Source organism: Akebia trifoliata, chromosome 6 (assembly GCF_017979445.1).
Source record: "Akebia trifoliata isolate Shusen 1 chromosome 6, ASM1797944v1, whole genome shotgun sequence".
NCBI lineage: Eukaryota > Viridiplantae > Streptophyta > Magnoliopsida > Ranunculales > Lardizabalaceae > Akebia > Akebia trifoliata.
The window spans coordinates 2,814,725-2,830,039 of record NC_141380.1 but is presented as its reverse complement, the minus strand read 5'-3'; the positions used below and the strand labels follow the sequence as shown (position 1 = coordinate 2,830,039).

The 15,315-nt window shown below is 34.5% G+C and overlaps 1 protein-coding gene across 1 annotated transcript; it reads left to right on the top strand.

Annotated features, from left to right (window-relative positions):
- The first annotated feature begins 8,457 nt into the window (after window positions 1–8,457).
- LOC147399598 (laccase-7-like) lies at window positions 8,458–13,726 on the top strand. The gene is given in 7 exon segments (XM_086445024.1): window positions 8,458–8,670; window positions 9,905–10,056; window positions 10,211–10,455; window positions 11,442–11,570; window positions 11,652–12,172; window positions 12,175–12,601; window positions 13,423–13,726. Coding segments are annotated over 7 exon segments (1,692 nt in total). The 5' UTR covers window positions 8,458–8,583; the 3' UTR covers window positions 13,554–13,726.
- Window positions 13,727–15,315: the final 1,589 nt, after the last annotated feature.

The window sequence follows — 15,315 nt, the reverse complement described above, 5'->3', positions numbered from 1 at the left end:
TATTGAGAAAAGATTGTGTTTTTTGATAAAAAAAATTATATTCTTTTAATAGAAAGTCAAATGTGAGGGGTTTTTTTTAGTCATTTTAATAGTTTTATATAGAAGACGATAGTCAAGGGATGCATGATTAGTTTGAAAAATATAAGGGGAGATCTCAAAAATTAATCAAAACCTCAAGTTTTGTCTCATACACATGAAAATATTATATTGCATGTGTTTCAAATACTATTTTTGATTTATTTATTTATTTTTATTTGTTTTTTAAATATGTCAAATAGACCAAAGTGTCTCTCCTATTATCTTAACTTCTTATGGCATCGGACTAATCCTCAGGTCACATGTAGTCATCTCCCCCCAAGTACTAAGTAATTTTTGAGATAAATCCCCGAGAGTGACTCTTAACAAGGATTTGAACTCAAGACCCCTGTTTCCTTAGATGTGATCTTAGCCATCTTACCAATCTGTTGAGGTTATCTTTCCCTTTCACCTTGATGAATCCATAATTTCTCATGGTATTTTTGGGTAGATACATAAATCCTCAAAAATGAAAAAGAGAGATTTACCGAGCAGACTTATCTGTTACAATTTTAATACAAAAACTCCCTTACTTTATCAAGTTTGTTACTAAGCAAACCATTATTTTATGAATCAGGCTAGTCTTACTAGCTTAGTAAGACTTAAAATCTTACTAAGGGTCTTTGGGCTCATGTGGATTATAAATTTGACAATCCCACACTATATACCTCTAGATTTCATGGAAATAATCAAATTGAAAAGACAAAAAATAAAAATAAAAAAATATTTTTTGAACTTTATCAAAGATGTAGAAAATGAATAACTACTAAACTCCCAAATTTAAATATAAAATTTAACAGTGATTTTTTTTTTTTTTCAAAATTCTTAGAATTCTGCCCTTTATAACCTTTGTCACATCAGATTGTGTTTTTGGACACTACAAAGTGATGAGGTTAAGAACCACTCCAAGGTATGTTGAGTTACAAATTAACCCATCAATTTGAAATTTATGATGTGAATCCCTACTCTAGGATTTGTTGGATAACAAACTCGACAAAGTTAAGTTTGGTGGATAAAAAAGTTGATAAAGTAAGATTTCCTTAGAGTTGTCACAATAAGGGAGTTTTTATAATAAAAATGCAACAGTTGGGTCGAATAAAAAGGGTATAGATGTTAGTTTGTTTTAGCAGAACACCCCAAAATAAGACTTAAATGTTCTTTCCCTAAATATCAAATAATTGTTTCCATACCCAAAAGTTTCAACTTCACTGCAATTTATCCCCTCAAACGAATCCAACAGTTTCATTACTTTTAAACACCATAAATATCATATTTAATGTTTGAGTCGTCTTTTAGATGGTTTGAGTGGTACAACAGATGGGCTATTTTTACTGTCTAGTAAAAATGGAAGTTTGATGTTCACTCCACTGAAAATGCATCGTGAGTGCATTATTTTAAAGACTAATGATAACCGTAGATCTTTATACTTGTGTATCCCAAAGAAAACTGTGTACAGAACACGTGTTAAACGTTAAAGTGGGTGGCCAATATTATTCAGGCCCGCCCAATCAGCCGCTTTGAAATGGGCAGCCTCATCAAATTTTTGAAGTAACCATCTTCGCATTGTGACACGTGGTTTGATTATTCTTAAAGGGCTATGTGTAATAAAAGGAAGAGGTTCCTCTCACATGCAACTGCAAGTACGGGTGTCAATGGATACCTAATTATCCGATGTAGAAGTATTGAAACCGATTTATTGGTTTTGAGTCCATTATAAGAGATTTGATTAATTTTCGGATCGGTTATGGATAGTAATTTCAAGGATCCATTCAAAATGGGGTACACATTGGGTAAATGGGCAAATTGGGTGTTTTTTTAAATATATTTAAGAGGATGTTTATATTTATTATTTAATAGTATTATTAATTAATAATAATTAATAATTATGGATAAATATTTCAATATTTAATATCTTCTTAAACAAATAATTTAATTCTCAAGTCTCAATCCTTTTTATTTTCTAAACTTATATCCATATTCATTTCTTTCCTTCTCAAGTTTCAACTTCAAAGAAGAACATAATTTCCTCACAAGCTTACCGGTTAAATTTTTTTCATCTTAAATATTTTTTAAAGATTAAAATACACTATTCGAACTTCAAAAGTACAAACAAATAGAAAGTCTGACTAGCCTTATGAGGTTAGTAAGGATTTCACCCTTACTTACTAAGGCTCCTTGGTCTCGTGATATAAAAAAAAAATTGATCTGATTATTTAGGGTTGTAGATGACAAAATTCTATGAACTCTAAAGAAAAAAACATTCAAAAAAAGTTTTTTTTCACTATTAAATTTTTTTAAAATGAGGTGGAAGTTCGATAACCGTCCATTCTCAAAACCTTGGATCAAGTCCAAAATAAATAGTTTTTTGATTTTTTTTATATATGAGTTTTTTGATGAAATTCGGAGGGATGTGGTGTTTGATTGCTAATGTGGTAATCCATTTGAGCAAAACAACTTATAAAAATTAAGTCAAATTTTTTTTTTTAATATTAACAAATACCTAATGGGTATCAAGTATTTGTTGGGTCAGTTTTGGTTCCAAGGGTCTCATATGCATAACCGAAACTGATGTTCAATTTCGGGTTCGGTTCTTGGTAGACATGGAATCGACCCAAACCCGCATTGACACCCCTGCCCACAAGTGATGGTCTAATACACATTTTACCGCCTCAATTAGGGCTGTCAGTGGATCGGGTCGGGATCAGGGTCCAATCATGTATTCCCGTGTGAGGCAACTAGGGGTGTTAACCGGGCTTGGTTGAGTCCTAACTTGCCCCTATACAAGTATCAGGCCTAAGCTTTACCCCAGGCCTAACGGGCTTGGACTTGATTTGGGCCTAATAAAATGACTAAAATTCAATATTTTGACTGAAAAAAAAATTCAAAATTTTTCTTTCAGCACATGCTTAAAGAATATCCAATTAAAGATGAAATTGATGTCTTATTAATCGCTAAAAGTTATAGATGAGAGTTAAATTGTAATTAGACAATAAATCGTACTTTTATTAGAATTTTTTTCTAATTAAATATATTATAAATAATTTTATAAGATTAAGTAGTGGGCTGGGTTGGGCACTATAAGGTCCTAGCCCAACCGGGATTTAATGGGCTGAAAAATCATTTAGCCCAGACCTACCTTCACGAGCTCAATATGAAGGCCATGGCCCTTGTTTCGTTGGCAAGGGTCAAACATGATTGAATAGAAATGGCCCGATCCAAGAGGCCCACCTCTGACTTCCTCCACAAGTGTAGGTCCAGCCAGAATATATTGGACCTGATATATTTTGGGCCAAACTAGGCCTAGCTGAAATTGGGACTTGTGCCTTTCATGGCATTAATTAGAAGGGCCCATCTCTGAATGCCCACTTTTAGATAATGATCCTAATTAACCCCAACTCCCCAATGGGTTGGCCTAGCGGTAAGCTGAGCCTTCATAAGCTCCTCAAGAAGCGTAGGTCAACCAAGACTCAACCAATTGCACGTAGGAATTTTCAAGGGGGTGGTACGTGTGATCAGGGGATTAGTCTCGCCCGAAGGGTGGGCTAACCAAAACAAGCCAAAAAAAAAAAAAAAAAAATGATCATAATTAAATTTAATCAAATCTAATATCATCAAATTTATCCTAATCTTTATAGATAGAACTTGGTGTATGTTAGTACACTTTATCACATTGCTTTATATCTAATACTCTAACCTTGAGAAGGTCTAGAACTAATTCTCAAATCTAATTGAGATTTCTTGGCATTTTTTTCTTCTAATTTTTAATTTTTATTAGTTTCTCGTATTAATTACATTATTTATATTTACATTAATAGAAAAAGGTAAATATTTATATTTTTAATCCCTAATTGAAAATCATAATTATATTTTTAATGCCTAATCGAAGTAAAATATTACTATTTTTAAATAGAGAAACAATTTAAATACATCATGCTCGTGCACTTTCTCTAGTAGTCGACCAATTCAAACATGAAAGTTGATAGATTGTAGTTGTCAAAACACTACCTAATTTTTTATTTATTTTTAAATATTATTTTTTGAATAATAGAATCTTAAAATGAAGCTCGTGCACTTCCTCTAGCCATTGATTTACTACCAATAAAAATGATCGTTAAGCTTCAACAATCATTGATTCGAAATCTAAACCAGAAAATTCCATTAATCTTATAATGCCAGGTTTAACTTTGAACAATATATGAAACATGTGAGTTTCGAATATTCATTATGTGCCCGTATATGGTAAGTAAATTGTTTTCAAGGAAAATGAATTCTTCAAGAAAATGGTAATGGATAAATGAATTCATCAAGAAAATGAATATAGTGTTTTATTGCACTTGGGAAAATGTCAAAAAGAAATTTGATTTTCAATTTTCGGATGTGGGGTGATCGTGAGAGAATAACAGCAAGAGACAAGGAAATCGTATTCTTAGGGATTTGTAGCAAAATATTTTTTTGTCAAAGGGAAAATTGCTTTTCTAAAGAAAATGATTTCCCTCCAAACATGCTAAACGCTTAATTATATACTTGCAAATCATATTTTACCATAGATATCATTTTACAATAATGATTTTCTGACTCCCCCACCCAACATACTGCCCATACTCTCCTAACGTGGCATGTGCTAGAATCATAAATTTTTCCTTGAGATACACAATTACACATATTTATGAGGATGTAGTTGTGTATCCCAAGAAAAAAAATCTATGATTCTTGCACATGACACATTAGGAGAGTAAGGGGGAGCATGTCAAAGGGGGAGAGTCGAAAAACCACGATTCATCATTTTAATACTTAATCCCAACCATGAAGATTTCCATCGGAGGTCCATGGATAGATTTGAAGCCCATGATGATAGATGTTCGAATCAATGACTATAAATCACCAATCATGGAAAATTTTGATATGTAGGCCCACCAATCTATGTGGCCAATGGGTGTGAAAGGTTGTGGTGGATAAATCAAACTTTTTTGTTTGACCCATATATTTTCATGGGTGATTGCGATGGAAAATGGATTATTTCTAACATAGCCGTCCAAGCGGATCGGGTAGGGGACTTACCCTCACCTAAGCTCTCTTGTCCTTATAAGAATTTTTGTTTTCCAACTTCTTTGTTCTTCACCTAAACTAAGCTTAAACCACCAACCTATCAGCTTAAACCACCAACCCATCACAAAGGGGAAATTGTAACAAAAAGAGACTTCTAGAAACTTCCAAGTCAAAGTCAATTTAATTAGTTTATAAACACCTTTTTGTCTACTTGTCCACGTGGACGCCTACCCTTCCTCCAAATGGCAAAACTATGTGTCATATTTATCGATGGAGCTTATGAGAAAGAATAATGATTTTTTGATTCCCCCTCTGACATGCATAGATCATTTACCTTGGGATACATAGAATTATAAATCTTTTTCTTGTGTATCCCGAGGGAAATGATTTATGGTTCTATGATAGGGGACGTATGTCAGAGGGGGGCGTCAGACTCTATAAGGAAACAATAATGATAAAATGACTTCCTCCCTTTGACAAATTCTCCCAAAATTCTCGTGAGATGATTGTGCATAATTGCGTATCCTAAGAATAAAAAAGCTATCACTCCATGCGTAGCCACGCCAGGAGAGTTAGAAAATCACGACCCGAGAGAAAAAAAATTGTCTCGAAAAAGTTTCACTTATAAAAAGTCAATTCAGAATTTAATAAAATCACGGATCGATCAATCACATGAACCCACATACATTGAGGGTGTCCCCATTTTACAAAACTAACCTGATGAGATTTCGTGCGACTAGTTATCCGGGATTTTGTGAAATCCAAAATTGACTTTCTTTTGCGTAAAAATCTCTTCCCTCTATCTATCTATGTGTACATGTTCGCGTGATTAAGTGGCCATTTAAGTGGTTTACCAATTCTTAGAGGTTTTTTTTAATTAACACTAATCATAATTTTCATATATAAGTGATAAGGACTTCTTGATACAATATTGACCTTTTGATTTATGACGTTTCAACTGTGTTGTGACCCATTTGATATTATTAGATTCTTGTTGCAACAAGAGCATCCATCAACAATCACCGATAAATAATATTAGCTAAAACGAACTTACTGAGTTAATTTAAATATAAAATTGAGATTTTCTGTAAACTAAAGATGTAATTCAGGACATCTAGGGCTATGAGATGAGAGATATAACTTCTTGTTTAGTAATGGTTGATAACTCGCCCTAGAGCTATTCCACCAAGGCCAAGCACAATCTAAATGGACAAAGTATTTGGATTGCAATTATTTGTAACTCCGGCCTTACTTAACACACTACAAATGATTTTCAATGCAAATGATTACGATGAAAGATTTATTATTACTTGATAATCATTGGAAAATCTCTCACTATTTACAATTTGTTTAATTTTGTTACCATCCAAGCCTACAATGCTTTGCCAAAAAGAAAAAAAAAAAAAACAAACTCCAAACCTCGCACTGATGTTCTTCGTGGGTTAATGAATTATCTTTGAGCCCAAGGCAAGTTAGTGGTCAAGTCCATGAGTCAAAGTCAAAGGCTCGAAACATTACGAGCCACCAAACTCATAACGACCAAAACAACTCTAAAACGCCATCCTTATTAAGAAATAAAAATGATTAAATTATTGAAGGAGATATTAAACAAAAATAACAAACTAGTGGGACTTTACATCAACAACATTATTTAAGAATAGTTCATATGTGTTAAACACAAGAAAGTACACAATGCCTTTTCTTAATTGGTAGGGTTTTCCATGATTGGCTCATATGCACAGGTCAAACCTTGAAATGGTCCATCGACCGAGGATATCTCATATCTGTGGAAATTCTTAAGGGCTATAAAACAGCTGGTTTTCATGATTGAATCTATGAGATTAAACCATTTTTAATTTATTTATTATTTATTGATTTAATATGATCGAAACGATGAGCTCATAGTAACAGTGCAATACATATTTAAATTTAGAATATTTGATTGGTGACTTTTACAAATGTTTAAAAGTATAAGGGCATAATATAACAATATTATAAATCCTGAGAAGGGGTGGAGCCACGATTTTGTTCATCCGGGGGCAAGTGGGCAATTAAGAGTAGAAAAAAATTTGTGAAGGCAATAGTGACGGATGTTTTTATCCATCAATAATATTTATCGTAATAGCTCATTAATCTATAGACTTTGAAAATTCTTGTGGGGCAAGTATTTGTGCTCCCATTGTAAATCAGCCTTTGAATTGGTGCAAGTTCATGATATATGACATAAACAAAAGAAATGGTCAAGTGAAATGCTCTTTAAAATTTAAAATTTTCAAATAAAAATAAATAAATAATCTATCCAATAATATGGTAAATCTTTTCATTTGGACGAAACTTTTCTTTCCTCATTGAGTGGGAAGTACTCATTCGTTACAAAATCTTAGGTGAGAGAACTAAAGAGAGAGTCAAAGAAACTATCTTAAAAAAGAGGGAGTCCAAGAATCTCGAAAATTATTTACTTCTTGTTTCGGTATGAGATATCGTAATTGAAACTATAGAATCCAATTATATTTTGATCATGGTTTTAAATCTCGTATGATATGACTCAGTATCGTCCACCAACGAGACGGATAGACAAGTCAACCGTATCGGACGAGATTTAAAATCATGATTTATTTGTCTCTTTGTTGAACGAGATGACTCAGACATATAGGAAAACTCGTCTGAGACAAGTCGGTCTTGTTCATGGACAAGACGAGCGTCAAAACAAGTTTTAAAACCATAATTTTGATTCCTTAAACCATAACTTTCACCTCAACACTCAGTTAACCTGATGGAATTTGAAGGTGATTCAATATACAAACTCATAATGGATGATTTTAGTGAGTTTAGCGCAAACATGAATACCGCATCAGGTTAGAAATTTGACTGAGTTACACGTATGTATCTAACATTTTCTACAAAATAGATAACATATAAGTTTTAAAATTCAAAACTAATAATAATTTTACTATGTAGTTAATGGGCTCATCGAGTCGACTCAAAAGTCATTGAGTTGGATATTCGAGTCAACTTTTCCAGTTTTAAAACATTATCTTAAACAAAATCCAACTAGGTTAAGAATTAAGATAAAACAAGTTGAGACTTTAGACAATAAAGGTCAAAATTACCAAACCAACTGTGAGATGCGCATGTTTGTTTGAACAACTGGATTTCCATGACTTAGCTTACCAACCTCAGCCGTTAGATAACGAAGGCCCTGCTAACGCATTGAATGAGAAGATCTCATTAACTAAGTTGTCACGCAAACGTGAGGAAAGCTAAGGTCTAGCTTACATTATTCTATATATATTACACACGAAGGAGTCTATCTATATCATCTTCTTCTCTGTTAAGATTTTCAAATACTCAACTAGAGAAATTAATATCTATAGTATAAGCACCCCCAAAGACCAGAAAACTTTAGTATATAAGGGGTGTGCTTCTCTTTCTCTCTTCATCTCTTGGCCATCTCTCTTCAACATGGCACGTACGGTCTTCTTGCTTGTGTGTGCCATGGCTCTTCTTGCTTCTATAGCATCGGCCGCAGTCATCGAACACACGCTTAATGTAATACAACTTTACCCATATTTTTGTTCTTCTTCAGTTTTTTTTTTTAATTTTCATGTATTTTCAGTTAAATTCTTATGTGAAGATCGAGTGTCTTTAGAACATAGGTGCAATATTAGAAGGGCAAAATGGTCATTATATTCCCAGTAGTTCCATTGGTTCTGAAAATATTTTCTCCTTTCTAGCTTAGAGTTTCCAGCATTGTATGGGCTACTTAGTGTTCAACATGTAAGGAGGAGAAACAGGAGAACCTAAGCAACCAGTTTCTCCTTCTTAATTTCCCCTCTCAGTTCTTCAAAAAGGGGTACTGACTTTGTAGGTAGACTTCATGTTTTCTTCCCACGTGGTACTAACTCATTTGTCATTGGACACAAAAGCGTCCAACAAAATTGAAACCTGAAAAAATAGGTCCACCACAGCCCATGGTTTTATGGTTAAATGTAAAACCTATGTGAAATATGTTGGAATCAATCAGCTACAAATCACCAATTATGATGAATAGTGGTGCATGGTGAACCAAACATTAATCATGGACCTTTGGGCCCAAAAGAATGTGCTATTCAAAGAGACACCACCAGTAGCCACCCAACTCGTAGAAACACAGGTTCCCCATTTCTTATCAATAATAGTGCTACAACACCCTTTCCTAACCATATTTTTCAAAATTACTAAAACACCCCTCTTGTTCTTCTCAATTAGTATGTTCAATGGATTGGGTTCGGGTTGGATTTGGGGATCCAGTCGAGATTTGATCAAATCAAATCCGACTGTATATCATGTGTATATAATATAATTTACACACTTTCTCACATTTAGCAGATTGGGATATGATTGATCCAGAACCGATCCAATAGGTTGTCAAATTGGATCCTTATTGGAACCCAACTCCTTGATTCAGATCCAAAGTTATCATGTGAAAATGGGTCGGAATTTGCGTCTGATCTGATCCATTGACCGACCTATACCCAACATTTATAATTTCTAAGCATCTAATTAGTTTTTTTCAAAGAATGTTCTAAGGTCCTCAATCAAATTCTTCTTTCTTTTGTTTGGTTGAATAAAAGATACTTCCTATATCTCAGTGTATATAAATATTTGAAACAAAGCGCGTGGAATAATCTAAGTATTAAAAAATTTAGAAATGGAAATAATTAATATCTAATAATTTAAAAAGTCTTCTTTTCATGTTTTCAAATTTCAGCCACCTAACCTGATTATTTTTTTTTCTTTTCAGGTGGGGAACATGAGTGTCCGGCGACTATGTCAAGATCAAGTAATAACAGCGGTGAACGAAAGTTTACCTGGTCCGACCATACGAGTCCAGGAAGGCGACACCCTTGTTGTTCATGTCTTTAATAAATCACCATATAACCTCACCATTCATTGGTAATTTATTTTTACTTTTAAGAAGCTAAGTGAGGAGGGAAAAACACACACACACACACACACAGATATATATATAAATTCTCAACTAATATTAATTTGGAAAAAATTTGTGCTATTTTAAACAAATTGTCAAACTATTGGATGGTTGGTGCAGGCATGGGGTGTTTCAGAAACTGAGTGGTTGGGCTGATGGGCCTGTTTATGTGACCCAGTGTCCTATACTTCCTGGGAACAGCTACACTTACAAATTCACCATCACTGGACAAGAAGGAACCCTTTGGTGGCATGCCCATGTGGCGTGGCTCCGTGGCACGGTGTATGGTGCACTCATCATACGTCCGAGATCCGGCCGATCATATCCCTTCCCTAAACCCCAGAAGGAGATTCCCATTTTATTAGGTATAAAACCTCTTCTTAATGTATTACATGTGTTTAATACTATATTTGAGATATGGGTGAATTACCATTTTGTGAGCTGAAAATGAGTTATTTATGATTCCAGTTAATTGTTCATTTTAACTACCAAAACATGAATGATCTCATTTTTGTTATATAAAAAAAATCGGAATGACAACAAATTCTGCTGTTTAAAGTGACTATTACCAATTAGTTACATTAAACCTATGAAATAGTCACTTTAAAAACCTCCGAATTTGTCATCATTCACATTTGGTAATTAAAATGAATAGTGAGCCAGAATCATAAATTTGTCAAAAATTTATCACTTTTTCGTAACTATCCCGAAGGGATATGGCCGTCATCATAGCTAAACTATTATTAAATGAAGAATTATGAAATTTAAAGTGTTTAATCTTCTCAATGGACATCTACCCATCACAATATAAGATTATTTTCTGTTTTTTTTTTTTTTCTAAGGTGTCGACTTTCTAAATTGGTTAAAGTATGTGAATGTTAATACCCACGACCAGGTTCAAAACCTGCCTTCATCTATTAAGTACTCATTAGTGGTATTGTATTTTTTTTGTCTGGTATTAAAAAAATTCAGACCATGATATCTTTTTAGGCATAGTAAATTGTTCTCATCTCTACTATCAACATAGTAAATGCCCGAAAACTATGACTCGTTCTATAAAATAAATAGTTAAAGGACAGAAAGAAGGCCGGCCGTTATGGCCAATTAAGCAAACCACGAGCAATTCGTCTACTTTGACTTACCGCACGACACCACTTTCTTCTTTCATATAGAAAGAGAAAGAAAGGATCCGCCAAAGAAAGATAGAGAAGAGATAGGCTCAGCCTCACCCTTATCGTTCTTTTTACATTATGTTTATGTTTTGTTGCTTTTGAGAGTTGATGATCTAGGCTTTCAGCTTTCACAAGAATTTTATTGAAATAGCCTAAATTAACGTTCCATGGTGCATTAGGGGAGTGGTACAATGCCAATGTCATCGATGTCGAGAACGAGGCTCTTGCCAATGGTAATACACCAAATAATTCCGATGCTTACACTATTAATGGCCTGCCCGGCGATCTCTACCCTTGTTCAAGCAGTCGTAAGTAAAGAATTAAACCATCAACACATGTTAGTCCAATTTCTTAATCATTAGCTTATGTGTTTTCTATTACTATACCAGAGATATATAAGCTCAATGTGGTCCAAGGCAAAACCTATCTTCTTCGAATTATCAATGCTGCACTCAATAACCAGCTTTTCTTCAAGATCGCTCGACACAGGTTCACGGTCGTTGCCATCGACGCCACCTACACCGAACCCTACAACACCGATGTTTTGGTCATTGCGCCTGGCCAGACCACCGACATACTTCTCACAACCAATAAACCTCTCGGCGATTACTACATGGCGGCCCACCCATACGCTAGTGCACCGGGTGCACCATTCGATAATACAACCACGAGAGGCATCATCCACTACGATGGTGCCACGTCATCAGTACCTTTGATGCCGGTCCTACCAGCCTTCAATGACACCCCAACTGCTCACAAATTCTACAGCAATCTAACAAGTTTAAAATCCAGGCCACACTTGGTTCCAGTGCCACAACATGTAGACGAACGGATGTTTATGACCTTTGGATTGGGTCTCGCTGATTGCGGTTCCAATGCCACGTGTACGAATCCTTTTGGATCTCAGTTTCGTTCGCTGCAAGCATGAACAACGTGTCATTCCAATTGCCTTCCACGTTGTCGATGTTGCAAGCGTTCCATTTTGGTGTAAATGGGATTTATACCGAAGATTTTCCTGATCAACCTCCTATTACGTTTGACTACACCAGTAGCAACTTAAGTTCGTCGCTGTTGATGACTGAGAAAGGGACACGTGTGAAGAAATTGAAGTATAATTCAACGGTAGAGATAGTGCTACAGAACACAGCGTTGGTTGTGATTGAGAACCACCCGATACACATACATGGATTTAATTTCTTTGTTTTGGCTCAAGGGTTCGGGAACTATGACTCGAAGACGGATAAGAAAAAGTTCAATTTGGATAACCCGCAAGAACGTAACACCATTGCCGTGCCCGTTGGAGGATGGGCTGTCATCAGATTCGTGGCTAATAATCCAGGTTAGACTCACGAAAATGCCCCTAATTCTTTTTTAAATGCCAATTTACCACAAGTCAAATATATTCAGATAAAAAATCTAAGACGACTATGTTAGTCTAGCTCTCACCCTGGCTAACCCTTCTCCAACGTCTAACGTTGCAGAAGTGTTAGTCAGGTTAAGAGCCCAAAGGGGGAGGGACCAATTTTTTATATATATTATTTATGACAATTGGTATCCCTATAGAAAGGAGACTGGGCCCGTATTTGGGCTTTGCCCAATCCATAGTCTTGTCCAAGGACTAGTCTCGAGGAACATGCAATGCCTGCATATAATGTCCCCGTTGACCTTAATTAGTCTTCTCTTATGGATTAATGAAAATGAATTAAATACCCTCAAATTCACCTTCTAGCAAAAATAAGTCTTGATGTTTCTCCGAAAAATCTATAATCTTCAATGCATCGTCTCAAACCCTTTAGAAAACCCTTCTGTTTTAATTCCATAAAAATCCTATTTAGTTCTTGAGCATTGAAAGTTGAAGTAGATAAATATTAAGGTTGAACGTGAGGTAAAAAAATTGTATCTAAGAGGTTGAAAATGATTGATTTGGTGGAGAAAAATAAAAGTATTTTTAATTATGGTCGAAGATAGGGTATTTAAATCATTTTCAATAGTCTATTAGAGTAGATAACATAGTTGAATAAATCAAATTTTCTCCAAAATGTGTAGGGGTATGCCTAAATCATCCTTTTTTTCAACAAAGAATTTTTTTAGAAATTGAGCAGCGTTTGCAATAATTTAACCAATTTCTCAAATAATCATTATGTAAATCTAAATATACAGGAATATGGTTAATGCACTGCCACCTGGACGTCCACTTGCCGTGGGGCTTAGCTACCGCCTTTGCTATTGAGAACGGGCCAACGCCTTCATCTACGCTTCCTCCACCACCACACGATCTTCCTCGTTGTTAGAAGTTGTTACTTCCATCTCACTCTCTATTATCGTTGTTATGTAATTTTTTCGGGTGCAATTTAGTTTGGCTTTCTTTTTCATTTGTTTACTTATAACGTTTGATAAACAACTTAATAAAGTAGTCAATATTGTGTGTCAACAATCACTGTTATTTCCTAGCATCTCAAAATGTTCCGATAAAAAATATCAGTTCCGACTGAGATCAAAGCAAAAGATTGATGTTGAAACATTCAACATTTAAGAATATTTAATTTTATCATATCCGTAGTAATTTTTTTAATACCTCAAGACTAAATTATGTAGAAATCAGTTTCTTTGATGACCAAGTTACTATTCTTTGATTATCTTAAACAACATGGCAATAAAGATTCTCTTTAAAACTACTACTAAAGTGATTGATGGGAACTTTGTCCATTTGTTTAAATGTATAAAATGGGTACTTAGATTGGCAAACCAAAAGTCAAATTATTAGCTAATTGCTTGTGTTGATATCCCATCCAAAATCCATCCACTACTCATGAGCCAGAACTGAAAGACGTCATATTAGATGCAATGTCATTGGTTTAACCTGGTATTTCGGGCATTAAGTTAAGAAAAGATTAGGTCTTTTAGGATCTAACATCATGAGATGCTTATGTGTCAATGAGAGTGATACTTGTGAATTGATACATAAGCTATTTGAAAGAGTCCAACGAGCCTTTAAACCTCTAAATTAATGATAAATCAATGCATCAACATCGAGATTATTTATTTATTTTCTAAATAAATAAGTCATGATAATCTGACGCTCTTTTTCCACATGCCCCTATCATAGAAACGTATATCCTTTACTTCGGGATACACAAGAAAAAGATTTATGGTTCTATAACTACCAGGTCAAGAAGCATATGTAAGGCGTCTGGAAAAAAAATACGTCAACTTATCATTAGTCTAAATAAATTTAATTTGATTTCATATTGAATAAATGAATGAACAACATTCATTTAGGGACTCCAAATTTGGGATAAGATTTGTTTGTCATTGTTGTATAATTCGCTTTTTATCCACAACTTTCAACCATTTCTAACTGGCCAGTAGTGCATGCATGTCTGAACCCAAGGTCTATCTCAAAATTTAAAGTCGGTCCACACATCTCTTTAAAAATAGCAATAACCCCTTGTTTTCATAGTAGATAACAAAAAAGGTCTTCAATGACTACTAATGGGACCTATACCTCTAAATTGGTCCTATTTGTTAAAATTAGTCTTTTTTTGCTTGGAATTTAATTTTTGAAGATTAAATCCAATGTTCTATTGTGTCCAAGTAAGAGATATTAGGTGATGGGCCTACACATCCATAAGTTGGATTAATTTGTGATCAAAAGCATTCAAAACCTATCAAATGGGTTGTTTACCTGATTCTATAAATTTTAAATACCGAAGATTAGGCATTCAAGAAGGCCTAGACCATTTCTCTCTAAGAAGAGAGACAAGATCATTTTCTTCCAAAGAAGATAAACAAATCATTTTCTTTCAAAAGAAAAGTTCCTTCTTGAGAGAAGAAGAACCTCACCAGCCCTCTTATCAAGGTCGTATTCTTTCGAAGCGAGGTCGTGTAGCGCAATGGGGTCAAATCCACTTGCAAGCTTGTAAAATGATAGTACACCACACACACGTAGCTAACAAACAAGTAAATAAGGCAATACGAGACAAAGTCCGGAGGTAACTTTGTTGATATAATATTGATTACACGGGATAACGCTTTACAAAAGCAATAAGGTGC